Raw genomic sequence first — 27574 nt, 5'->3', positions numbered from 1 at the left:
TACCTATCTGAGTTTTAAACAGCCGGCTATTGAAATATAAGATTATGGATATATAAGTAAATAATAAAACTTTTAAAAACCCTGTGTATCAGAATGTCATAAGAACTGAAAAAGCAGATACAAGTTGCCATGAAAATATCATAGAGGAGAGGGAAACTATTAGATGGGAATATATATATATATATATATATATATATATATATATAGCTCTGCTACATGCGTGTGACACACAGCTCTGCTACATGCGTGTGACACACAGCTCTGCTACATGCGTGTGACACACAGCGCTGCTACATGCCTGTCACACATACCTCTGCTACATGCACGCCACAAACATAGCACACACAGCGCTGCTACATGCACGCAACACGCACAGCGCTGCTACGTGCGCGCGACGCGCACAGCGCTGCTACGTGCGCGCGACCCACACAGCGCTGCTACGTGCTCGTGACTGCACACACAGCTCTGCTACATGCTCATGACACAACTTTGCTACATGCACATAACACAGCACTAACAGCTCTGCTACATGCGCGTGACACACTGCTCTGCTACATGAGCGTGACACACTGCTCTGCTACCTGAGCTTGACACACTGCTCTGCTACCTGAGCGTGACACACTGCTCTGCTACATGAGCGTGACACACTGCTCTGCTACATGAGCGTGACACACTGCTCTGCTACATGCGCGTGACACACTGCTCTGCTTCATGCGCGTGACACACTGCTCTGCTACATGCGCGTGACACACTGCTCTGCTACATGCGCGTGACACACTGCTCTGCTACTTGCGCGTGACACATTGCTCTGCTACATGCGCGTGACACATTGCTCTGCTACATGCGCGTGACACATTGCTCTGCTACATGCGCGTGACACATTGCTCTGCTACATGCGCGTGACACATTGCTCTGCTACATGCGCGTGACACACTGCTCTGCTACATGCGCGTGACACACTGCTCTGCTACATGCGCGTGACACACTGCTCTGCTACATGCGCGTGACACACTGCTCTGCTACATGCGCGTGATACACTGCTCTGCTACATGCGCGTGACACACACCACACACCCATCCCTATCTGTCCATTGGAGAGTGTTGTTTTTTTTCTGCGCCCACCCCCCCCCCCCCCATCGAGGGCAGGATTCCAGCCCAAATAGAGCACATTGTATGTAGTATTGTGCCAATGAAAAGATATCCACAGGGATGTGCTTTATTTCCAAACAATCATAAAAAGTTTGCATTGTTTTGACTACATCCTGTAGTCTTTGTCAAGCTTGACAAAAACTACAGGGCACAGTCGAAATGTTGCAAACTTTTTATGATTGTGGAGAAATAAAGCACATCCCTGCGAATATTTTTTTATTGGTACCAATACTCTGCTGTCCTGCATATTTCTACACACAACACACACACAGCTCTACTATGTGTGCGTGACACACAGCAGACACACTGCTCTGATACATGTGCATGACACATTGCACACACATATCTCTGCTACATGCACATGATACAGCAGTACACACACGGCTTTGCTACATGCGTGTGACAGCAGCACACACACAGCTCTGCTACATGCGGGTGACACACAGCAGCACACACACAGCTCTGCTACATATGCGTGAAACACAGGAGCACACACAGCTCTGCTACAAATGCCTGACACGCAGCAGCACACACAGCTCTGCAACATGCACGTGACACACTGCAGCAAACACAGCTCTGCTACATACATTGTTCATCGGCTTCTGCTGGTTTAGGATCTGTGATGACATGACCATCATGTGATCAGGGAGCGGAGCTAAGAGCCGGTGACTGATCTCATGATGGTGACCTCATCACAAATCCTATCAGATTTTTAATAAAGTGAAGCACCTCTGGTGACGTGACCATGATGTGATCAGGGGTGGAGGTCAGAGCCCAGGTGACTGGTCAAATGGCAGTGACATCGCCACAGGTTCAGTCAGCACATGGCATCTGTCAGGCTCTCCATGTTTTATGCTTTAGGACCTGCGATGACGTCATCATGTGGTCAGGGGCGGAGGTGATAGCCCAGGTGACTAATCACATGACAGTGGCATCATCACAGATCCTATCAGCACACGGCTGCTGTCAGGCTCGGCATGTCTTATGCTTCATAGGACCTACGATCACAAACATGATTTAAATTATATTAAAAAAAAAAATCTAATAGGAAAACACTTTTTGGTAGAGTATTGATTTTTTTTTTAGTATTATTAATTTATAATCATTAATTTTCAAATTTTTACATTTTTTTTTCTAAAACTTCATTTAAGCCATTGGGTCTCAAGGTGTTAAGGCAAAAATCCAATACATCTCCTTGGATTTTGGGTGTAAAAAATGACCATTAGGTTTATTTTCCAAGGGTGTGATGCGCATTTTGGTGGCATCTTTGTGGTGGTGATGCAAGAAATGCTCAGACCCACTGTGGAGTAAATAACCTCTACAATGTTGGAGAGATGCTGATTCACGTGTTCGCACAGCTGAGTTACAAGCGCAAAAAAATGTGACTATTAGAACCAATGGATTCCTATGGGAACTCTCAGATGAAAGAATTTTAAGAGCGTAAAAAAAAACCTTGCACCTAAAATATTCGGACGAGCGTGACTGAAACCGCGCAACTGAAATGCCCTGCTGTGGGAAAAGATGGGACCTGACCTATCTTTGGTGCGCGATGCGCAGGAGTTTCCATAGACTCCTATAAGAGCTGGAAAAAAGGGAGGGGGAGGGAGTTGTGCTGCGCCCAACGCTCGGGAAAGATGACCGGTGTCTGTAGTTTAGACCATAGAAGTCATTAGGAGGATTTCTACCGACCGAGGGAATTCCGAACAGCAGCACATATTTTCCTGCAACGCGCAGCTCCCAATCACATGAATGGGCTATTTCATCGCTAATTGGGCTTGGGACTTGATTATGGGAAATTTTTTTCCTGCAGTTATCTGCAATTTTAGTGCGTGGGTAACTTCGGCCTGATTTTCACGCTCGTGTGAAAGAGGCCTAATTCTTAAGGTATTTGTGGTTCTCCCTACATATTGGAGACCGCATGAACACTCGATCAAATAAACTAGATATGAGGACCCGCAGTACTTTCCCTGCTGCTGCTGTCTGGTGTTTAATCAGGGGGCAGGGGACCAGGACAAGCCCGCTTACCTGATCCTTTAGCAGGGGATCTCCTCCATCCACTGCTCCCAACATCAGCTTCTTCCAACCGCCAGCTCCTCTGCCATGCTTCCCCAATCACAGGCTAAGAAGACGTCTGTGAGCCGTTGCGGCCCTGACTTTGTCTGTACCTTCTTTGTCACTTAGCTTTCACTTTTAGCTGCCTCTGCAGCTGTCAGGGGAGACATGGGTTATTTTATCTGAAAGGCTGAGATAGCTGACGAACACGGAGGCTTTTGTTAGGCTTCCTGCTGCCATGGTAACCCATCATCATGATCACATCACGTGGTGCTGATGGGGGACACTCCTCTCCCTCTTACCCACTTACATGCTGCTTATATTTATAATTGATTGTGGCATAGAAGGGATTAAATGGTTGGGAATTGAGGTTTCTCTACTCTACTATTTCTCTATTACAGTAGGACCCCAGCTGTGAGTAGACCACCAAACACCCAACTTGCCCTTATTAGATTGGAGGAGCTTTAAAGCTGCACCTTAAATTTATCATATCATGGGTTTAAAGCACAATACCCAGCCCTGTCCATTCTTGGTCACTAAAGAGTTAAGATCTCCTCACATGTTTTCCCGTATAATGACCAGTAATTATTGTAAATTACTACAGATTTTGTATGATGTTACATTGTCTCGTCTTCTTCCCCTTCAGGATCCTCGGCTGATATCTTCTATATCAGATAATTATCCTGATTGACCCGACAAGGATGGAGAGGAACCGGGACAAGATGGCGGAGAGTATATTCACCCTCACCCTAGAGATACTCTTCCAGCTTACAGGAGAGGTGAGAGATTCTGGGGATGACATCACGTTCCATCATTCTTATCTCTGTCAGTCTCTGCTCACATCTACGGCAGAGGATTTACTGCCGATTAGGTTAACAAAGAAATTAATGAACACAGATGTGAAGAGCCGACATAACTGCTAGACCAAACGGGAACAACTCTAGAAATGTCTGCAGTGATATTTATGGATGTGTCTCCCCATAAACAGGATTATACGGTAGTGAAGAAGACTTCTAGTGATGGCTGTCAGGCCCCGGTGTCTGATGGATGGGGAAGACCCCTGAGCCCAATCACAGGGCCTCCACCTCACCCCCTGATACTGGAGGAGATCAGTGAGCAGAAGATCCTAGAACTCACCAACAAGATGATTGAGCTGCTGACTGGAGAGGTGACGCTGCTGGGAATGCTGGGACATTATACAGTAACGCTATGGCGGTATACCGTGTCTGGGTGATGACGGTATCATTGTGTTGTCAGGTTCTTATAAGGTGTCAGGACTTCACTGTCTATTTCTCCATGGAGGAGTGGGAGTATTTAGAAGGACACAAGGATCTGTACAAGGACGTCATGATGGCGGACCACCAGCCCCCCCCATCACCAGGTAATAGACAGGACTAAATCCACACGGCCTTTATTATTTGTATGTAGAGAATGAATTCAGTGGCTGTCTGTGTTTTCTGCAGGTAGATCCAGTAAGAGAGCAGCAGCGGAGAGATGTCCCCGGCCTCTTCTTCCACAGGATGATCAGGTAGATGGAGAGAAGGTCTCATGAAATCTCCCCTCTGGTCTGTAGGACGGCTGGGAAGGTCTTGTGTTCAGTCTTATTATATGATTGATACTTGTCTAATGAGAAAGCTGGAGATGGCAGGATTACAGCCGACTGCAGACATTAGATCTCCACATCTTATCACTATTTTCTGGTTCTGGAGACTTCTGGTTGGAATAAAGAAGCAACAGGTTGGAGTTATACAGGAGACCTGCAGCTATTTGGCCCAGATCACTACTGCTGTCATGTCATTCCGGCTCCTCATACTAATTAATGACCTTTTCTGGCCATATAAAAGCTTCCACACGACTTCTCCAACTGTGTGATGACTTTTACAATATTTATTTCACAGCTGGTGAAACTGGAGGAAGATCTGATCCCAATTGATGCTACAGAGATACATGTGAGGGGGGATCAGCCGTGTAAGGAGGGGATCCCTACAGATAACCCCCCAGGTGAGACTACATGTAGAGAAGAGTCTGTGTTGTCGGGGTTTTGAGCTCTATATTCGCTTATTCAGCCAAAATACATAATAAAGTGTAACTGCTGTTAAAAATATTTTGTATGTAAAGACAATTGGAAGCCTCTTTTCACTTTATGTTGCTCAAAAAAAGTGTGGAAACATTTATATCATAAACATCAGATGTGGATGATCTCCATCCTCTGCAGACTCTTTCATTTCTGTCACATGAGCTCATTGTGAATCTGCTGTTATCTTTGAATATAACAGGGTACTAATGACCAGTCTGCGAGTTCTGGTGTTCTCTGCAAATGCTAATTGATTGTATCCAGCCGTGTGAATGAGCCCTTATCATGTTTCCTCTCCTCTGTTACTGAGAAACCAGAGTTAAGGTCCCTTTACACGGGACAACTGTCAGGCAAACGTTGCCCAAAACTCGTCCCTGTGTTTTTTCGCTCCCATGATCCTGCACGGGAGCTAGCAGAGCTGGCTGGGTCATGGAGCGGCCAGCAGGGGAACAGGGCAGTGCAGGAGATTTCTCTCCTCTCGCTTCCCCCTCCATTCACATATCACAGTGGCCGTTCACTAATGAACAGCGGCTGTTTAAACTGAGAAATGAGCGATAGGCTCATCGCTCATTTTTATGCTGCAGAAAAGATCAGCGATGAGCTCATCACTTAGTTTAAACAGCGGCCGTGCTGCAGTGAACGGCCGCTGTGTTATGTGAATGGAAGGTGATGGGGGAGCGAGAGGAGAGAAATCTCCTTTACTGCCCCACCCCCCTGCTGGCTGCTCCGTGAACCAGCCAGCTGTGCTAACTCTCGTGCAGGAGCACGGAAGCATAGAGACAATAAGGCGTCCTTATTCTCTGGTCAGCAGCACATGATCAGCAGACTGTAGTTGCAGCGCAGTACAGGGCAGTTTACAGCAAGGGGCGTCAGCAGCTCTTATCCACGGCTCGTACGGCTCCTGCGCTCCGTAACTTTACAAGCTGTATGAGCCGCGGATAAGAGCAGCAGCTGAGAGCGCCTGCTGGAGGTAGGAAATTATCTTCACCGCACGGGAGGAAATCGGCATGGACAACGTCCTGCAAAATGGAAGTACTCCGTTGCAATGGAGATGAAAAGTGAAGAGAGATTTGTCTAAAATGATTGGTCCATTAAGTTAGTTGTCAGTTGCGCCATGAAATATTGTGCCCGTTATTAATGGGAAATCCTTATAGAAATTGAATTTGTATGAATATTTAATATAGAAATGTAAAAAAATAAATAGAATTGCTATTTTATATTCAAAAATATTAAAACCTGTTTTATTCTTGGCAGATGACGACACCGGGAGATCAGAGGGACATCTGATATCAACAGGCTGTAAAATAGAAGATCATGATATCATTACAGATACATATGAAGATTGTGCCATTATCCCAGATATACCCTCAGCCCTACACAGCAACGATCTATCATCTGATCCTTCTAAACAGGTTTCATCTTCTGATTCATTACAGACTAGTAAGCAACACAAAATTTACAGAAGAGATGTTGAACATGAAGGAGTTGACACAGGAAAAAAGCCAAATTCATGTCCTGAATATGGGAAATGTTTACCCCAGAAATCAAATCTTGTTAGAGATGAGAGAATTCACACGGGTGGGAAGCCATTTTCATGGTCAGAATGTGGGAAATCTTTTACATGTAAAACAGTTCTTATTAAATATAAGAAATGTCACACAGGCGAAAAATCATATTCATGTTCTGAATGTGGGAAATGTTTTAACGAGAAATCGACTCTTGTTCAACATCAGCGAACTCACACAGGGGATAAGCCATTTTTATGTCCTGAATGTGGGAAATGTTTTACCCATAAATCATATCTTATTAAGCATCAGAAAATTCACACGGGGGAAAAGCCATTTTCATGCTCAGAATGTGGGAAAGGCTTTGCTCAGAAAAGTTATCTTCTTAACCATCAGAGAACTCATACGGGGGAGAAGCCATTTTCATGTCCTGAATGTGGGAAATGTTATACCCAGAAATCAGATCTTCTTAGACATCAGAAAAGTCACACAACGGAGAAGCCATTTTCATGTTCAGAATGTGGGAAATGTTATACCCAGAAATTAAATCTTGTTAAGCATCAGAGAATTCACACAGGGGAGAAGCCATTTTTATGTTCAGAATGTGGGAAATATTTTACCCATAAATCATATTTTGTTGAACACCAGAGAATTCACACTGGGGAGAAGCCATTTGCATGTTCAGAATGTGGGAAATGTTTTACCCACAAATCATATCTTATTAAACATCGGAGAAGTCACACGGGAGAGAAACCATTTTCATGTCCTGAATGTGGGAAACGTTTTACCGAGAAATCAGTTCTTCTTAGACATCAGATAAGTCACAAAACGGAGAAGCCATTTTCATGTTCAGAATGTGGGAAATGTTATACCCAGAAATCAAATCTTGTTAACCATCAGAGAACTCACACAGGGGAGAAGCCATTTTTATGTTCAGAATGTGGGAAATGTTTTACCCATAAATCATATCTTGTTGAACACCAGAGAATTCACATAAGGGAGAAGCCATATTAATATTTTGAGTTTAAAGAAGGGTTTCAGCCACAAAATCATATTTTCGTAAAAATTCAATAACTCATCAGGGAAGAAGCCATTTTCTGTTATTTTTTTAGCTATTGTTATTTATTTTTTATTAAAAAATTTTTAGTTAAAAAATCCAACATTCCTTCCTTCCCAGCACTCACATTGACAGGCACGGCTCTGTTGCAGCTGCTAGGATTAAACTTCACTCCATTCCCAGTGATTTAAGCCCATAGATACTGCTACTGCCGACAGCGGCATCAGGAGGGTTTGATGAGCTATTGGGTTCCCTCCTTCACCCCATCAGCATCCCCATAATAAAATCATTGTGTGCCCATAATAATGGCCTCCTAGTCTGCCATGTTTAGTGGCCTTGGGCAGTCAGTTTTTTCATTGACAGTAATAGGCCTTACTTTAGTGTTTCATCTAACTGATTGTATCTTCAAGTACTTTTGTCTGACAACTAAATGTGTTAAAAAATATTTAAACATACAAGAATTCACACAGGGGAAAAACCATATTCATGTTCTGAATGTTAGAAAGGTTTTAATGAAAAAGTACATTTGGTTATACATCAGAGAACTCACACTGGAGAGAAGCCATTTTCATGCTCCGAATGTGGAAAATGTTTTACACAGAAAAGATATCTTGTTAACCATCAGAGAATTCACACAGGAAAAAAACTATTTTCATGTCTTGAATGTGGGAAAAATTTTACCAAGAAATCAGATTTCGTTAAACATCAGATAATTCACACAGAGGAGAAGCCATATTCATGCTCAGAATGTGAGAAATGTTTTACCGAGAAATCAGATCTTGTTAGACATCAGAGAACTCACACAGGGGAGAAGCCATATTCATGTTTTGAATTTCAGCCACAAAATCACATTTTCTTAACCATCAAATAATTCATAAGAAGTAATTTTCAGTTATTTTTTTTAGCTATTCTTTTTATTCGATAAATAGTACTAAAAAAATTCAAACATTCCTTCCTTCCCAGCACTCATACTGACAGGCACGGTTCGTCTGCAGCTGCTAGGATTAAATTTAGCTCCATTTCCAGTGATTTGAGCCCATAAATACTGCTACTGCCGTCAACGCCATCTAGAGGGTTTGATGAGCTATTGGGTGCCCTCCTTCACCCCATCGGTATACCCGTTATGAATTCATTGTGTGCTGATAATAATGGCCTCATGGAATGCCATGTTTAGTGGCCTTGGGTAGTCAGTTTTTTCACTGACCGTAATAGGCTTTACTTTAGTGTTTCATCTAACTGATTGTAAGTTCAAGTTCTTTTATCTGACAAATAAATGTGGTAAAAAATATTTCTCATATTTCTCATCCTTCTACACAGCTTAAGACATTGGTTATAGCTACTGCCACTTGAGGGCGGACACTAAGCAACAGAAAAAGTGTTGTTTCCTCCCACTAGCTGTATTTTCCCTGCAGGCACCTAGCTAACCAATTTTAAACTCGTGTCCATAGGAGACTGACCTGTTTATCGTCAGTCTTTCAGTGCCATATTTGGACATATTGCATACAGGGAAGCAGGACTCTCCCCGTTACCTCTGTTTCATCACTTCTGTTGTCGGCCCTCTATCTCATGTTAAGGCATTCTCGAAGGTAGGCCAACGACCATAGGGTTTTCCCTTCTTTTGTCCGAAACACTCTCTCCCTTATTAAAGGCTGGCGAGAGATGAGGGAAGTGTAAGGACACTGCTGGGGCCATGAAGTTTGCTGTCTGGCACTGGACTTTTTGAGGCCTCAGTCGAAGTAGGTCCCCCATTGAGAGGTATGATAGGAATGAAAAAAGACTTCCCAAAGCTAGGTATTGCCCTACTTCACAGTGATTCCCAACTTGAGAGCAGCAGCTGATCTCACTCCTATCCTGCTCCTTGCTGGGGGGGCTGCTCTGGCATTTGCTGTGCCTTTTTGGGGTGCTCCCCCCGTTGTTGGTCCACTGCCCTTACCAGTGAGGGTCCGTTTGTTTCTCTGTCCTGCCAGGCTGGTGTGTGTAGTGCTGTGGGCTTGATCCCCTTGCTGCTCTTTTACTTTTCAGAATACAATGTGCGCATCTGTGGGTTCACAGCATCCTGACAGTTCCTCCTGCCGCCTGGGCATGTGCTTTCGGGTTCCCTCCTTCACTTGCAGTTGAGCACTGTGCTTCTACTGCCTGACTTACAGAGTGTTATTGTTGAGTGTTTCTGTGGTTGGTGGTACCGCATGCAGGCTCCGGCTGGTGGGGCACTTGTTAAATTTTGCCCCGCTTCAGGCCTTTCTTGATTTCTCCCCTCCTTTTAGCTGCTAGAATGCAGGATTTTTCATTTGCATTCGAGAGGACCGCCGCCACTCTTTTATATGCCGAACGTTCCTTGTCTGCTGACACCTCTGGTTCCACACAGGAGAAGCTGGAATTGCTGGGACACGTACTGTATAAAACAGTTCCATTGGCTCCACGGAACAGATTCGGTTGGGTAAGCTCTGCCTGGCTATCCCTCCTATGTTGTCACTAGTCAGGCTTTCTGTCTGGCACCATGTCCGACACTAGTGTGGAGGATTCAACACAAAGGTCAGCCAGAGTCACGAATTATGTGTGTTCTCGCTATAAACCCAAATTTGTATATGGACAATTTAATTTGTTTTGTCTTAACTGTATTCCATCGGGACAGACGACTGTAGATTCTTCTCCTGATACCTCTTCTAGTCAGTCCTCTCTAATCACAGAGCTGGCACTGGCAGTTTCGGACCTTTCCTGGCGATTCTAGACAGGCTGGAACACATGTCCAGTCCACCTGGACAGACTGTATCTGATGACGGCACCTCTTCTTTGCAGATCTCGCCGCGGGGTAGACCACGTCAGAGGCTTAGGCCTTATCGCTCTATATTATCATCAGGGTTTCTGGCTTCGTCCTTTTCTTCTGCGCCTCCTAGAGCACCTACCGTAATTTTCCCTAGGCACAGTAGTCGATCAGTGGGCAAATTATCAAAGTATTTCTCTGATATGGACAAGGAAAAGGTTTCCAAACTCTCAACGATGGATCTAATTATGGCAGTAACAGATACATTGCAAATATGAGATTAGCCTCCAATTACATCTGCATCATTTTTTTTTCAGACACCCCAGGCATTTTTCCCAAAATTTCCCCCCGCATGAGGAGTTTGATGACCTCTTAGTAAGGGAATGGAATGTTTCAGACAAACGCTTCATTATGCCTAAACGTTTAGATATTATGTATCACTTTCCAGAGGATCTTGTGAGGAAACTATCAGTTTTTCAGTAGTGGATTCATCTGTGTCCTACTTGGCAAAACTTACCACTCTTCCTATGTTGGACGCTTTGTCATTCGAGGATGTATGTGACAGGAAGATTGAGGTTCTAGCTAAAACCACCTTTGAGGCGGTGGGTTCAGCTATCAGGCCAGTCTGACCCAACTCAGTCGTGGCTTTGATGACCCAGGTAAAGGTGAAATCAGCTGCGCAGGGGTATTCATTTCCAGTTGTCTCGGCGTTGCTTATACTAGGGGTAGACAATAGGAAAGCTGACTTCCTCAACCGTGAGACCGTAAATCCAGGAGAATGGTAGCTACATCAAAAAAATGTCTTTAGGATGGTATGTCTGAGCTGGGCTCATCCGGACATCAATCTGATAGCATTCAGGCTCAACCACAGGCTACTGACCTTTGTAACCAGGTCTCGGGATCCACTGGCACAAGCAGTAGACGCTCTCGTAAGCCCGTGGATGAGCTTCTAGTTCCTATACATGTTTCCTCTCTTCTCACTAATTTCACATCTCAATATTAAGATCAAGGTGGATGGTCTATGGATAATTCCTATAACCCCAAATTGGCTTAGCCTTGAAGTCGGCCATCTGCACTTTTCTGCAAGGGGTAGTTCATGCCGTTCCTCCATACCAATCTCCCATACCGCCTTGGGACCTGAATCTGGTGCTGGACGCACTTCAGTCCCATCCTTTTAAACCATGAAGTGAGGTTTCAGTACGTCTTCTAACCTATAAGGTGGCCATCTTGGTAGCAGTTACCTCTATACTCAGGTTTCTGAGCCGGCGGCCTTGTCAGCCAAACTCCCCTCACCGTTTTTCATCAGGATAGGGTAGTACTGTGTCCCGTTTCATCCTTCTTACCTAAGGTTGTATCAGCATTCCATCTCAATGAGGATGTCATCCTGCCTTCTTTGTGTCCTAACGCAGTTCATCCAAGAGAGTGTGTGCTCCATACAATAGATCCGGTGAGAGCCCTGAGGATTCATCTAAAACAGCTTCTTTCAGACGTGCTGACTAGAGATGAGCGAGCATACTCGGTATTCGGGTGCTGGTGGGGGTGGGGAGCGGCGGGGGAGAACGGGAACGGGAGACTCTCTCTCTCTCTCTTAAGCCCTAATGTATTCCTTACAGCTTACATACGTCTCCATAGTATGAAATTGATATACCCCAAACAAAATGTCTACTAATACCCCTAGATGAATACACTAAAGGGTGTCTCTTTGGGGAGGCTCTACTGCTCTGGCCACCTCTGAGGCACTGTAAATGTGACATGGCATATAAAAATGATTCCAGCACCATCTGCCCTTCTATCCTTCCCAGTCCTGCTGTGCGTCCAAACAGAAGGTTATTTCCACATATAAGGCATTTTTGTACTCAGGTAGAGATGAGCGAACGTACTCGTAATGAGTACTTACGCACCCGAGTACCGCCATTTTCGAGTACTTCAGTACTCGGGCGTAAAGATTCGGGGGGTGCCGGGGGGCGGGGAGAGGCGCGGCGGTGCGGGGGGGAGCAGCGGGGAACAGGGGGGAGCCCTCTCTCTCTCCCTCTCCCCCCCCCCCCCACTCCCCACTGCTACCCCCGTGCCGCCACGGCGCCCCCCGAATCTTTACGCGCGAGTACTGCTGTACTCGAAAATGGCGGTGCTCGGGTGCGTAAGTACTCGTAACGAGTACGTTCGCTCATCTCTATACTCAGGTGAAATCGGGTAGCAAATTTTCTGGTACTTTTTTCTAATATGGCCCTGTTTGGGTGGTCAACTTTTCTAGGCACTTCAGGGGTTGCAAATGCGACCTAGCCTCAAAATGATTCCAGAAAAGCTGGCAGTCTAAAAGCCAAATAGCGCTACTTTCCTTCAGTCCCCCATGTGCTCAAACAGCAGTTTACACTCACATATGGGACAGTTCTACACTTGGGGGAAATTGGGCAATAAATTGTGGGGTGATTGTTCTCCTCTTGCTCAATGGAAAAGTTAAACATTTGGGGCCAAATCTATGTTTTGTTAAAAAAATGTAATAATTCATTTTCAAAGCCTGATTCTAAAAAATCTGTGAAGCCAAAACACACAATATCCCCTTCAGGGTTTGTTGACTTGTAGTGGAATTGGTGCGGATATTCCACTGCAGAAAATCTACATCAAAAAACACATTACAATCTGCACCATTGGTGGGAATTGTGACGTATATTTGCAGCAGACATCACCCCCTCAATTGAAAGGGTAAAATTTGATGCAGATCTACAACAAAAACTGTGCCAAAATGTAAACTCAATGATCCAGTTTTTTAATGCCGATTTTGGTATAGATACACACAGTGGAGACTTGAGAAATATGTTGTTCGGCTACCCCAGCTGGGTCAATTCACCAAACAGGCAATATCAACATCAGTCATTGCTGCGGTTATCCCTGGGTTCTGGCATTACTGCCTACAGGGTTCATTTCAGTTAAAATAGATATAGTCCCATTCCTTATTAGAGATTTATTTTGGCATCGGAGTGACTGATTAGACAACCAGGACCGTATCCTAAGGGTCGCTGGTTGTTTTTATTACCCTCATATTATAGGAGTTTAATGACTGACTCTCCCATCTTTCTGGATTTCTCTCTTTTGGAAAGACTACATTGTATGGTATTCCACATTGATCCACATTTGTGGTATCTTGTCTGTTTTGTACATTTTGCTAGCCTTTAGCCCATAGTTTTTAGATGAAAGTAATAAACAAGAAGAATTGAAGTTGGCTTGCCGTGACAAAAGAACATGCTTTGTTTAGTGCTTAGTACATAGGCACTCAGCCAACCACAGGCAGCTCTTGCTGAATCAAAGACAGGTGAGAGCTGCCTGTGATTGGCTGAGGCGCTGAGCCAATAAGAGGCAGCTTTTTCAGCAGGCGGGGATTTTAATTTTGCTGAAAGCACTTCAGTGCAGAGCCTGGGACAGTGGAGACAGGACACGGCTGAGCCCCGGTAGCTGAAGAAAGGTGAGTGTTTTTTTTTTAAACATTTTTTTACACCAGTTTGGCTTGTTTTTCAGGGAAGGGTTTATATTTAAAGCCCTTCGCTGAAAAACAATAAAGGGGTGCCGGCAGCTGGATCCCCTACCACAGCTGTCATCTGTGACAGCTGCGGTAGGGAATTCTTTGTTCCTCGCGGGGATAACCAAAACATCTGCATGTGACAGATGTGATCTTCATCCCCGCGGGTGAAACGGCAGCTGCCGACAAGTGTGTGTGTGTGTGTATATATATATATATATATTTTTTTTTTTACACTAAAAGGGATGATTTTTCAGGGAAGAGCTTATATTTAAAGCTCTTCCCTGAAAAATCACTTCAGGGGTGCCGGCAGACCATTGCCTTCAATTGAGCCTCCAGCAACAGCCGCGACTCCACTGAAGGCAATGCGTGCCTTCCCTATGGTGCATGCATGGCCTATCTTTACAGGCGCACACCTGTAAAACACATTCATTTGAACACACCATAGGGAATGCAGTGGTTGTAATCGACAGGTGTTTTTGTGCACGCGTATCCACGCACATAAACACGCTAGTGTGAAGGTACCCTAACATTCATTTTCACTCTGAGCAAGGATGTTAAAGGCTCGATTGCTAATGCAAATAGGAGAGGTGATAAGGGGCAACCCTGTCTTTTACCCCTCTCAATTGCTATTGTGTCAGACGCGGAGCCGTGGGGGGGGGAAGGAATAAAGAGCCAAAATTAGGGTAATGACTTTTGTCCCAAATCCCATATACACAAGGATAAAAGGTAAATATTGCCAGGAGACTGAATCAAAAGCCTTTCTCAGGTCTATACTGAGAAGGAGTCCTTGTCTGGTTTCCACTCCATCACAGCCGGACCGCACAGATGAGATTATATTAATTGCCCATCTTGTCTGATCAGTGATTTGCCAACCAGGGATCAATCTAACCTTGTCCAGGTGAAAATACCGACTGTAAAGGTGTTAAGTCTAATGGACATGATTTTGAATAGAGTCTTAAGGTCATTATTGATTAAGAAAATTGGACGAGACGATTGGTGCACAAAAGTCCCAGGGACAGGTTAGAGATGTGGCGTGGAAAGGGAGACTATGACACAATAAGATGGAGTTGTCCACCAGCTCATGGATTTTGGTCCTAGGTCTTGACACTCACAACAGGGAGATGACAGGGGCTAATTTTGCTAAATGACCTGAAGCAAACTGTAAGGGTTGTGCTGGCTGGGATCTGTTGTACCACATAGATTTCTAGCATCACAGGCTCACAGTTGTGATATGATTAAGCTGGTTGGGTGTAGTGTTCTCCTGCTAGCCTATCACCCTTCTTCTGTCTGCAGATATATATCCTCCCTCTACAAGAGGAAGCTGGTATACCTTCACTCTATGGTTTGGTTTCCCTGATGAGCAGCCGTTTCCTTTGCAGCTTGCTATGTGTTTGGTGTCTGGTTTCCTTGTCTGTGCAGCTTGCTGTGTGATTAGTGTTCTGTGTGCCAGTCTTTCTGGTTCCGTGTAACCCTTCAGGGATAGTCAGGACCAAGGTTCCAGCGCAGGGCCACCTTTATCGAGGTGATCACCTTGCTTATTAGGTAGGGTCCCGCCATTCTCCCTGCAGCTTGTCTTGCTAGTGTAGGGACCGCTGTGCTCGCGGCTTAAGTGTCGTGGCCAATTCACAAACTAATCTCTCTTATTTATTACAGCAGTTCCATTTGTTATGTGTGCTGGTATGCAAGGTGAGTATTGGTTTCCTGTTGGCAGTCCTTATCTCCAGTAATGTTTGTCTGGGCCTGGTGCTCACTTGTCCGCACGAACATAACACAACCCTTCTGTTTATGATCCCCACAAGTCACATTGCTTACAAAAGATCTGTGGTGAGCTTTTTGCTCCAACCAGCCAAGAACGTCCTGCCATGTCACTGGAAAAGTCAAGATTTCCCATCTTTGGGAGAGTGATTTACTGCAATTTCTGTTCTTAACAGAATGGAAGACCTTATAGAACCAACTGCTAGGGAGAGATATTACCAGATATGGAGGACCTGGATAGAATTTCAGCAGACTGTCACACAAAGAACTAGATGGCCTGGGCTATCTCCTCCTGTCCCCTCTTTTCTTCAGCCTTGTGTCCTTTGCCCCATCCTGCTCCACCAGGTACCGTCTAGGGAATCGGATGCTCAGCACTTCCAAGAAAAAATTATTTCCCTCCGACATCATGACAGCATACGCTGGAGGTTGCTCGCCTGCTGACCTGATGGGACAGGAAAAGGCAGAGCATAAAAGGAACCTCCCCTCCACCAAACACCAGTGCTTCTCCTGTCCCTCCAGGACAGCAGTGGCAGAGCTCTAGCGATGCTGTCCTATGCCAGGAGTTTCAGGGCTTACCGATGAGCGGCGGCATCTCTTCTGGCAGCCCCGGTTGACCCAGTGGGAAGTATCTCATCTGGGTGCTAACCAGGGACTGCGTGGGCCTGGGTCCAAAGACGGGCTTTCCGGCACCACCGCGGCTGTCATTCTGGCGGCAGCCGCCATCTCTGGGTCCAGGCTGTGCAGCGGCACTTCTCAAGGGGTCGTGGCCTCGCCGGAGCGTTGGGGGTGATGCGGTGATGTCAGACGCTCCGTGAGGGGGCTTGGCCTCGACAGAGTGCGTGAAGGGGGCATGGCCTAGCGCAGACTTGGCGCCGTATTCAAAATGTAAAACTCTCCTGCACCAGGAGGTACGCTGGTACTGTCTTCACTCCGGGAATCGATCCTAAGTACAGGAGTTGATCCCACAAGCGCAGGATGTCGGCCAGAGAGGACCCAGAGAATCTCCAAACTGTAAGGGGTCCTGTGGGCCAACCTACAGACACCTGCACTACATACACTTCCTTACTAACAGAGTTCTCCCTTGTCAAAAACCTAGGGAGACTAGGAGGAGAAGTAAAAAGTGTCCAGTGTGCTTAGCCAAACTTGATGACTCCTACGCCAAAACATTATGTGCTTCCTGTTCAGCTAAAATTCTGCAGGAGGAAAAATCTTCCCTCGTGTCCGAAATTCGGTCGGTCGACCAGGAAGAAGTTCAGTCCTCCCTCTCGGACCTCCAACCTGGGCCCTCAGGGGTTACAAGAAGGTCTGCTCCGGCTGTGTCAGAGTCTGACTCTGACATAGCAAAAGATTTGGAGTTTGATGATCTTGGGGAAGTGTCGCAGGGGGAGAAAAAATACCTTTTTTCCACCACTGACATGGATCAGCTTTTAAAAGCTGTACGCAGAACCATGCAGGTGGAGGAAGAGGTCCAGCAACCCCGCACAGCGCAGGACGACATGTTTGCAGGATTGCTTCCACAATGGAAATCTTCATTTACCATAAACGACACACTGAGACAATTAATCCTGAACGAATGGGATTGCGTAGATCAAGCTACGCTAGTTTCAAGAGAATTTAAGGAGTGCCTGTTATTTGCGGGAGATGAGGTGGCTTTTCTGGATGAAATGCTGAAAGTAGATGCAGCTATCGCTATGGTGTCTAAGAAATCTGTACTGCCATTTGAAGATACGTCCCACTTAAAGGACTCTATGGACAACAAGGTGGACATAACCATGCATAAAGCCTGGTCCACGTCCAGTCTTATTATAAAATCCAACATTGCGGCCACTTTGGTGGCTCGCTCCATGGCGGTCTGGTTGGATCAGCTTGCGTCCCTAATCGACCAGAAAGCCTCTAGGGAAGAGTTTGTGAGCGGCATCCCTCTGCTACAAATGGCAACAGGATTTCTGGCGGATGCCTCTATGGAGACAGTCCACTTCGGAGCCCGCGTGGCAGCCTTATCCAACACCGCCAGAAGGGCGGTTTGGGTAAAAGAATGGTCGGGGGACTAAAGTTCCAAAAATATGCTGTGTGCCCTACCCTTTCGGGGTGCATGTATCTTTGGCCGGACCTGGATCGCTTGCTGGAAAAAGCAGCTGACAAGAACCAGGGACTGCCAGTCATCAGACCGTACAAAAGACCCTTCACTCCACGTCGGTGGTCTAGAGCATACGCTGGGAAAGACCGGAAGGTGGTCCTATCCAAAGGGTGGAAGGGGTAAGACTCTTATCGTTGTCCCTCAGCCCGCAGCTTCGTGCCTGGTGGGCGGTAGACTGGCTCGTTTTTCCACTAATTGGCGTAGCATAACGTCTAATGAATGGGTTCTACACCTGGTGGCAGAGGGGTACAAGATTGAATTAGAATCACGCCCCCCGGACAGATTTATTTTAACCTCGATCCAGTCTCCAGTCCTAGAGCAGGCTCTATTAAAAGGTGTACAGAACCTGCTGGAACTTGGCTCGGTTATCCCCGTCCCCAAGAAGGAAAGGGTTTTATTCCCCCCTTTTTCTGGTTCCCAAACCAGATGGCTCCCACCGCAGCATAGTTAATCTCAAGGAATTGAATAAATTCATTGAGTATAAAAAATTTAAAATGGAGACTATCAAAACTGCAACTCCCCTAATTGCCAGGGATAATGTAATGGCTACAATTGACCTAAAGGATGCTTACTTTCACATCCCCATTTACGCCAACTCGCAAAAGTTCCTGAGGTTTGCACTGAGAATGGAAGGGGAAATCTGTCACTTCCAGTTTGTTTGCCTCTCATTTGGAATTTCCTCTGTTCCACGGATTTTTTCCAAAGTGGTGATAGAAATGGTAGCCTTTCTGCGCAATCGTGGGATTATTATCGTCCCCTACCTGGACGATTTTCTGTTGGTAGCAGATTTCCCGACTATTCTGAGGTCACACTTGGGTTCCACACTTCAACTGTTTAAGGACCTGGGTTGGATTATTAATGATCTAAAATCCAACATGGAACCAGAAACCAGGAAAAAATTCCTGGGAGTCATTCTGGACTCCCGTCTACAAGGTTCGTCCCTTCCTCCTCTAAGGAAGCAGCTCATCCTTGAGGAATGTTCCACTCTATACAAAAAACCTAAAGTAACTATAAGAGAGGCAATGCGGATCCTGGGGCTGATGACATTGTGTATTGGGGTGGTTCCCTGGGCCCAGTTCCATAGTCGCGACCTCCGGTCACTGATCCTTCAAACCTGGGACAAGTTACAGTCCTCACTTGACCAGACAATCTCTATGTCTGCTAAAGCCAGAACTTCACTCCTCTGGTGGTTGTCATTAGACAACCTTTCGCAGGCATCCGAATGGAACTTGGACCCTGCAATAATAATTACATCAGATGCCAGCGCCAAGGGGTGGGGGGCCCACTTTGAAGGCGGTCATATACAGGGTACATCGGACCCCCATGAGAGATCTGGTTCATCTAACTTTAGGGAACTTAATGCGGTGTGGAAATCACTACGCAGCCTGCAATCACTCTTAGGGATGAAGCATGTGGGGATCCCGCAAAAAACAACCCTCAGACACCGATGTCGATGGATAAATAAAAGAGTTATTTTAAAAGGGGGGAGGAAAAAAACAAAAATGAAAAAAAAGTCGTGTCTTTAAGGGGTTGAAATCTGCACATGACCGGTATCGTGGAGTCTGCCTAGAAAGTCTGTGACCGGATGTTCGCTTTTTTTTTTCCCCCACTTGTTCTTTCGAGGAACTGCCACTGTATTGCAACCGCAGCGGCAGCGCGCTCTTCTGGGGTTTTCTGTAGGCTTTGCTATAAGGGTATAATAATTGATAGTTAAAAAACACCAAAGGGGGCAGTTTTATAAGAACCTGCCACCCAAAACCACTCAGACCCCCCCCCCCCTCCATCACACAGGCGCTTGTTTAGTGCGTTTCTGTGGCCTCTGCGGCCCCACAGAGCAGGGACCCGGGCGCATCTGGACCCCTGCGATCCCCCTACTAATAGATATAGCACATTATGTGCTGCATTAAAATATCCCCCAACACACAAACCTCATCGGTCACTGGGAGCATCCAGACACCATGGCTGCAGGAGGGGGAGGACTGAAGAGTGGCTGGTGGATAAAGGGTTAAACCATTTACATATGTACAACGGCCTGTATGGAATTAAAAATTATAGTAATACGGCCCCTACATCACACATTCGGCTCCCCCCTCCGTCTCACACACATTCGGCTCCGCTCCCCCGTCTCGCACGCGCTCGGCTCCTCCGTCTCGCACGCGCTCGGCTCCTCCCCTCCGTCTCGCACGCGCTCGGCTCCGCTCCTCCGTCTCGCACGCGCTCGGCTCCTCCGTCTCGCACGCGCTCGGCTCCTCCGTCTCGCACGCGCTCGGCTCCTCCGTCTCGCACGCGCTCGGCTCGGCTCCTCCGTCTCGCACACGCTCGGCTCCTCTGTCTCGCACACGCTCGGCTCCGCTCCTCCGTCTCGCACACTCCCGCTCGGCTCCGCTCTGCCATCTCACACACACACACTCGGCTCCGCTCCATCCACTCTCTGAATACATCCTCACACAGCAGAGTCCTGCATCCACTGAGCGGAGAGACCTGGTCATGTGACCTCCTTGTCTCCTCCCACACACTGATCACATGACGGTGACATCATCACAGGTCCTGTAAGCACAGAACAACCCCACGGCTCCTGTCCGGCTGCAGGTGGAGGTATGTGGGGTCACCAGCGCTCCAAGCGGGGGATGCAGAAAAACGCATCGCACGTTTCTGCTTTGTGATTTTTGTGTGACGCGGTTTTTACATTAGAACGTCCCATTGACATCCGCATTTAAAAAGCGCAGCGGCAAGTGGGCAGGAGCCCTGAGGGCGATATAATCACACAATGTGAGAGAGAGGAAAAAAGCAGGTTTATGAAACCAGTGATTTTCAATGGTTTCCTCCCAATGAGCGATGTTTTCACTGATGCTGCGAGGATTCCAGCCCAAATAGAGCCCATTGTATGTAGAAACACGCAGGACAGCAGAGTATTGGGCCAATGAAAAAACATCCGCAGGGACGGGCTTTATTTCTAAACATTCATAACAAGTTTGCGTCGTTTTGACTACATCCTGTAATCTTTTTATTGGCACCAATACTCTGCTGCCCTGCGTATTTCTACACACACACACACGGCTCTACTATGTTTGCGTGACACACAGGCCACATACTGCTCTGATACATGTGCATGACACACAGCTGTGCTACATGTGCGTGACACAGCAGCACACACACAGCTCTGCTACATGCGGGTGACACACAGCAACGCACACACAGCTCTGCTACATATGTGTAATACACAGGAGTATACACAGCTCTGCTACAAATGCCTGACACAGCAGCACACACAGCTCTGCAACATGAGCGTGACACACTGCAGTAAACACAGCTCTGCTACATATATTGTTCATCAGCTTCTGCTGGTTTAGGACCTGCAATGATGTAACCATCATGTGGTCAGGGGCGGAGGTCATAGCCCAGGTGACTAATCACATGACAGTGGCATCGTCACAGATCCTATCAGCACACGGCTGCTGTCAGGCTCTGCATGTTTTATGCTTTATAGGACCTACGATCACAAACATGATTTAAACTATATATTTTTTTAAAAATCTAAAAGGAAAACACTTTTTGGTAGATTATAAATTATTAATAATAATAATTAAAAAAAATCAATAATCAGCTAAAACATTAATTTTCCAATTTTGTACATCTCCTTGGATTTTGGGTGTGAAACATGCTCATGAGGTGTATAATCCAAGGGTGTGATGTGCATTTTGGTGGCATCTTTGTTGTGGTGATGCAAGAAATGCTCAGCCCCACTGTGGAGTAAATAACCTCTACAATGCTGGAGCGATGCCGATTCACGTGTTCGCACAGCTGAGTTACAAGCGCAAAAAAAATGTGACTATGAGAACCAATGGATTCCTGTGGGAACTTTCAGATGAAAGAATTTTAAGAGCGTAAAAAAAAACCTTGCACCTAAAATAACAGGACGAGCGTGACTGAAATTCCCTGCTGCGTGAAAAGATGGGACCTGACCTATCTTTGGTGCGCGATGCGCAGGAGTTTCCATAGACTCCTATGAGAGCTGGAAAAAAGGGAGGGGGAGGGAGTTGAGCGGCGCCCAACGCTCGAGAAAGATGACCGGTGTCTGTAGTTTAGACCATAGAAGTCATTAGGAGGATTTCTACCGACCGATGGAGTTCCGAACAGCAGCGCATATTTTCCTGCAACGCGCAGCTCCCAATCACATGAATGGGCTATTTCACCGCTAATTAGGTTTGGGACTTGATCATGGGAAATTTTTTTCCTGCAGTTATCTGCGATTTTTGTGCGTGGGTAACTTCGGTCTGATTTTCACGCTCGTGTGAAAGAGGCCTAATTCTTAAGGTATTTGTGGTTCTCCCTACATATTGGAGACCGCACGAACACTCGATCAAATAAGCTAGATATGAGGACCCGCAGTACTTTCCCTGCTGCTACTGTCTGCCATTTAATCAGGGAGCAGGGGACCAGGACAAGCCCGCTTACCTGATCCTTTAGCAGGGGATCTCCTCCATCCACTGCTCCCAACATCAGCTTCTTCCAACGTACATGCTGCTTATATTTATAATTGATTGTGGCATAGAAGGGATTAAACGGCTGGGAATGGAGGTTTCTCTACTCTCAGCCGTTACAGTAGGACCCCGGCTGTGAGTAGACCACCAAACACCCAACTTGCCCTTATTAGATTGAAGGAGTTTTAAAGCTGCACCTTAAATTTATCATATCACGGGTTTAAAGCACAATACCCAGCCCTGTCCATGCTTGGTCACCAAAGAGTTAAGATCTCCTCACATGTTTTCCCGTATAATGACCAGTAATTGTTGTAAATTACTACAGAATTTGTATGATGTTACATTGTTTCGTCTTCTCTCCATTCAGGATCCTCGGCTGATATCTTCTATATCAGATAATTATCCTGATTGACTCAACAAGGATGGAGAGGAAGCGGGACAAGATGGCGGAGAGTATATTCACCCTCACCCTAGAGATACTCTTCCAGCTTACAGGGGAGGTGAGAGATTCTGGGGATGACGTCACGTTCCATCATTCTTATCTCTGTCAGTCTCTGGTCACATCTACGGCAGAGGATTTACTGCAGATTAGGTCATAAATGCTGGAAAATCATAGAGCCGGCTGGGCAGTTTTGCTGGTAAAATGACAGATACCCAACAGATCTATTATAAGGCAATGGGGTTCTTGGGTGCTGCTGATGTCGGCCATATAATAGATCCGACACTCTGCCAATGTTGTTGTTCTGTTTCGATGAGTAGAATAAAGAAATTGATGAACACAGATGTGAACAGAATCTTAGTAACAGATGGATATAATTGGAGACATGAAGGACTCTGGGAATGTCTGCAGGGATATTTATGAATGTATCTCCCCATAAACAGGATTACACGGTAGTGAAGAAGACTTCTAGTGATGGCTGTCAGGCCCCGGTGTCTGATGGATGGGGAAGACCCTTGAGCCCAATCACAGGGCCTCCACCTCACCCCCTGATACTGGAGGAGATCAATGAGCAGAAGATCCTACAGCTCACCAACAAGATGATTGAGCTGCTGACTGGAGAGGTGACGCTGCTGGGAATGCTGGGACATTATACGGTAACGCTATGAAGGTATAACATGTCTGGGTGATGACGGTATCATTGTGTTGTCAGGTTCCTATAAGGTGTCAGGACGTCACTGTCTATTTCTCCATGGAGGAGTGGGAGTATTTAGAAGGACACAAGGATCTGTACAAGGACATCATGATGGAGGACCACCAGTCCCTCCCATCACCAGGTAATAGACAGGACTAAATCCACACGGCCTTTATTACTTGTATGTAGATGAATTCAGTGGCTGTCTGTGTTTTCTGCAGGTAGATCCAGTAAGAGAACAGCAGCGGAGAGATGTCCCCGGCCTCTTCTTCCACAGGATGATCAGGTAGATGGAGAGAAGCTCTCATGAAATCTTCCCTCTGGTCTGTAGGACGGCTGGGAAGGTCTTGTGTTCAGTCTTATTATATGACTAGCTGATATACCTGGCTTCGCCCGAGTTAATTTGGTACTGGTGTTTATCTGGTGTTCACACGGAAAATCTTATGAAATCGTGGTTACTTTAGAGATACCGGAAAAACATTTGTTCACCATTTTGCATAGTTCTCTGCGTTACCCAGGAAACACCACGGGGAGGTAACCATGTGACGTTTCCTTTATATAAAATGACATCAGGAAGTGAGAGAATTAGATTCCATACGTAAAATTTGAACACTAATTCTTTTGCACTTAGAATTGAATAATCGAGTTGGGATCCTTTACCTTTTCCTATTTATGACATAATCAATACCCGTGCCAAATTTCAAGTTTCTATGACATCGGGAAGTGAGAGAATTAGATTTCGTATGTAAAATGTGGACGCTAATTCTTTTGCGCTTAGAATTGAACAATCTAGGTGGGACCCATTACCTTTTCCTATTTATGACATGATCAATGCCCGTTCCAAATTTCATGTTTCTATGACACCAAGAAGTGAGAGAATTAGATTTCGTACGTAAAATGTGGACACTAATTCTTTTGCACTAGAATTGAATAATCGAGTTGGGACCCATTAACTTTTCCTATTTATGACATATACAATGCTTATGGCAAATTTCATGTTTCTATGACATTGGGAAGTGGGAGATTTAGATTATGTACGTAAAATTTTGACGCTAATTCTTTTGCGCTAGAATTAAATAATCGAGTTGGGACCCATTAGCTTTTCCTATTTGTGAAATAATCAATGCTCGTGCCAAATTTCACGTTTCTATGACACCGGAAAGTGAGAAAATTACATTCCGTATGTAAAATTTAGACGCTGATTCTTTGGCGCATAGAATTGAATAATCGAGTTGGGACCCATTAGCTTTTCCTGTTTATGACATAATCAATGCTCGTGCCAAATTTCGAGTTTCTATGACATTGGGAAGTGAGAAATTTAGATTATGTACGTTAAATTTCGACGCTAATTCTTTTGCGCTAGAATTGAATAATCGAGTTGGGACCCAATTACTTTTCCTATTTTGGTGATAATCTATGCTTGTGCCAAAATTCATGTTTCTACGACATCGGGAAGTTGGAGAACTTTTGGCGAGTCAGTGAGTGAGTGAGGGCTTTCGTCTTTATATATATATAGATTGATACTTGTGTAATGAGAAAGCTGGAGATGGCAGGATTACAGCCGACCGCAGACATTAGATCTCCGCATCTTATCACTATTTTCTGGTTCTGGAGACTTCTGGTTGGAATAAAGAAGCAACAGGTTGGAGTTATACAGGAGACCTGCAGCTATTTGGCCCAGATCACTACTGCTATCATGTCATTCCGGCTCCTCATACTAATTAATGACCTTTTCTGGCCATATAAAACCTTCCACACGACTTCTCCAACTGTGTGATGACTTTTACAATATTTATTTCACAGCTGGTGAAACTAGAGGAAGATCTGATCCCTATTGATGCTACAGAGACACATGTGAGGGGGGATCAGCCGTGTAAGGAGGAGATCCCCACAGATGACCCCCCAGGTGAGACTACATGTAGAGAAGAGTCTGTGTTGTCGGGGTTTTCAGCTGCATATTCCCTTATTCAGCCACATTATATAATAAAGTGTAACTGCTGTTAAAAACATTTTTTATGTAAAAGCTATTGGAAGCAATTTTTCAATATATGTTACTAAAAATAAAATGAGGGAACATCTCAATCACACATCAGATCTGGATGATCTCCATCCTCTGCAGACTCTTTCACGTTTGTCACATGTGCTTATTGTGAATCTGCTGTTATCTGTGAATATAACGCGGTGCTAATGGCGAGTTTGCAAGTTCTGTGTTCTTTGCAAATGCTAATTGATTGTATCCAGCCGTGTGAATGAGCCCGTATCATGTTTCCTCTCCTCTGTTATCTCTTTACACAGGACGACTGTCAGGCGAACGAAGCCCGACACTCGTCCCTGTGTTTCTTCGCTCCTGTGATCCTGCACGGGAGCTAGCAGAGCTGGCTGGGTCATGGAGCGGCCCGCATAGGAATGGAGCAGTGCAGGAAACTTCTCTCCTCTCGCTCTCCCCTCCATTCACATAACACCGTGGCCGTTCACTAATGAACGATGAGCGATGAGCTCATCGCTGATCTTTTATGCTTCATAAAAGTAGATGAGTAGATAAACTCATGACGGGAAATATGGCAGGCATATATTCCCGATCAGAGGATCTCCTGCCGAGATATGGCACAAATAGGGAATTATGGTTTTTCCACAGATACCTCCACCTCCACCCCACCCCTCCTGAATGACCCCAGAGAGGGTGGATGGAGGTGTGTTCTGGGGAAACCTTTAAGAACCAAGGGTGCATAGGTCCTGAGTGTCAGACCTTCAGAGGTGCGCCACAGTGTATGGACTGTCCTGTTTTTTTCCTGTGACTCTGCACAAATCAGAACCTTGGGATGAGCATCCCAATTCCGATATCTTTCTGTTATTTTCCCCTTGTTTTATTTTAAGTACTGTCTGTTGTGTATGCCTATAAACCTTGTCTTCATTGTAACATCCTTTTCTGTATATTTTTACATACATATTGATATTTAGCACTGCTAGTATTTTTTAGAATAAATGTACAGTTTATTAGTCGAACCTTGTCCGTTTTAAAAGGAACCATAACTATGAAAATTGTGTTCATAATTCATAGTCTGGTTTCAGCTAACTTTTAAAAGCTAGTGGTGGCAGCAAGTGTGTGTGGGTATTCCAGAATGCTGGAGGCATAAGACTGGATCAGGGGGTCATTTGAGCTTTCATTCTGCATGTGTGCAGAATTCTGGGAAAGCTGGGTACAAATCCGCCTGTATTCGAACAACTCCATGCTTGCAACTCCGCTGGAGTGATCGATGGAGCCACTGCCATCAAAACCGGTTATAGGCTTCCGGTTCCGGCGCCATGGAGTGAGGGAGCAGAGAGATCCAGCTTCGTACTCACCTCTCCGAAAACAAGCAAATACAGCCGCCGGACGGACTTCACACACGCTCTCCCCGCTGTCAATCAAACCCGAGTATATCGGAGGAGCAGGGAGACCCGAGGGAAGGCTGTACGAGCGGCGCTAATCACTGCAAGTGCCCCACAAAACTCACCCGGCCGGCTGCAGGGACCGAAGGAGACGACAGCAAGCTACACCAGGATCCCCTCTGACAGGAGCTGCTGCCGTGGGGTAGGTGACTTGCGGGCTCAAGTTGGGCTTTGCATGAAGCACTACACTGAAAAGCTGTAGTGCAAGGGAGAAGACTCTGCTATACACCGCAGGGCCGGCACCACATCGGGACAGCTGCAGCGCGGGAACCCTGCACTCAGTGAGGAGAGAGCTCATCATACAACACCATAAGGCTGTAGCCACCCAGTGGTGAAATATAGGAACTGCAACCCCCAGCCCAGGAAAACCACCTAATAGACATGCTGGAATATATGTGTGTATATATATATACATAAAATATAAAAATAAAATAAAATAAAGAAAAAAAAGAGCCCAGCAGCAAGACTACCTTCAACTCCCCTGAGACAGCCGACTGGGAGATCCAGTGACTTCCAAATACATAAAAC

General features: G+C 45.7%; 3 protein-coding genes across 3 annotated transcripts in view; all 3 read left to right on the top strand.

Annotated features, from left to right (window-relative positions):
- The window catches only part of LOC136626750 (uncharacterized), a 169810-nt gene extending 161453 nt beyond the window's left edge, over positions 1-8357 (top strand). Inside the window, exon 23 of the mRNA XM_066601756.1 lies at positions 6529-8357. Coding sequence (XP_066457853.1) covers positions 6529-7793 — 1265 coding nt within the window. The 3' untranslated portion in view covers positions 7794-8357. The remainder of the gene's footprint in view (positions 1-6528) is intronic.
- LOC136626749 (zinc finger protein 84-like) overlaps positions 8285-27574 on the top strand; it is a gene marked incomplete at its 5' end in the record, with an annotated part of 28919 nt that continues 9629 nt past the window's right edge. Inside the window, 2 exon segments of the mRNA XM_066601755.1 lie at positions 8285-8660; positions 11257-11262. Of these exon segments, the coding sequence (XP_066457852.1) occupies positions 8285-8660; positions 11257-11262 (382 nt within the window).
- Positions 22856-25987, top strand: LOC136625013 (oocyte zinc finger protein XlCOF29-like). The gene is made up of 5 exons (XM_066598931.1): positions 22856-22984; positions 23367-23579; positions 23636-23648; positions 23839-23903; positions 25913-25987. Exons 1-5 carry the CDS (start codon positions 22907-22909, stop codon positions 25985-25987), a joined length of 444 nt encoding a protein of 147 aa, XP_066455028.1. The 5' UTR covers positions 22856-22906.

The sequence above is a fragment of the Eleutherodactylus coqui genome, chromosome 4 (assembly GCF_035609145.1).
Source record: "Eleutherodactylus coqui strain aEleCoq1 chromosome 4, aEleCoq1.hap1, whole genome shotgun sequence".
NCBI lineage: Eukaryota > Metazoa > Chordata > Amphibia > Anura > Eleutherodactylidae > Eleutherodactylus > Eleutherodactylus coqui.
This window is presented reverse-complemented; position numbering and strand designations above follow the sequence as displayed.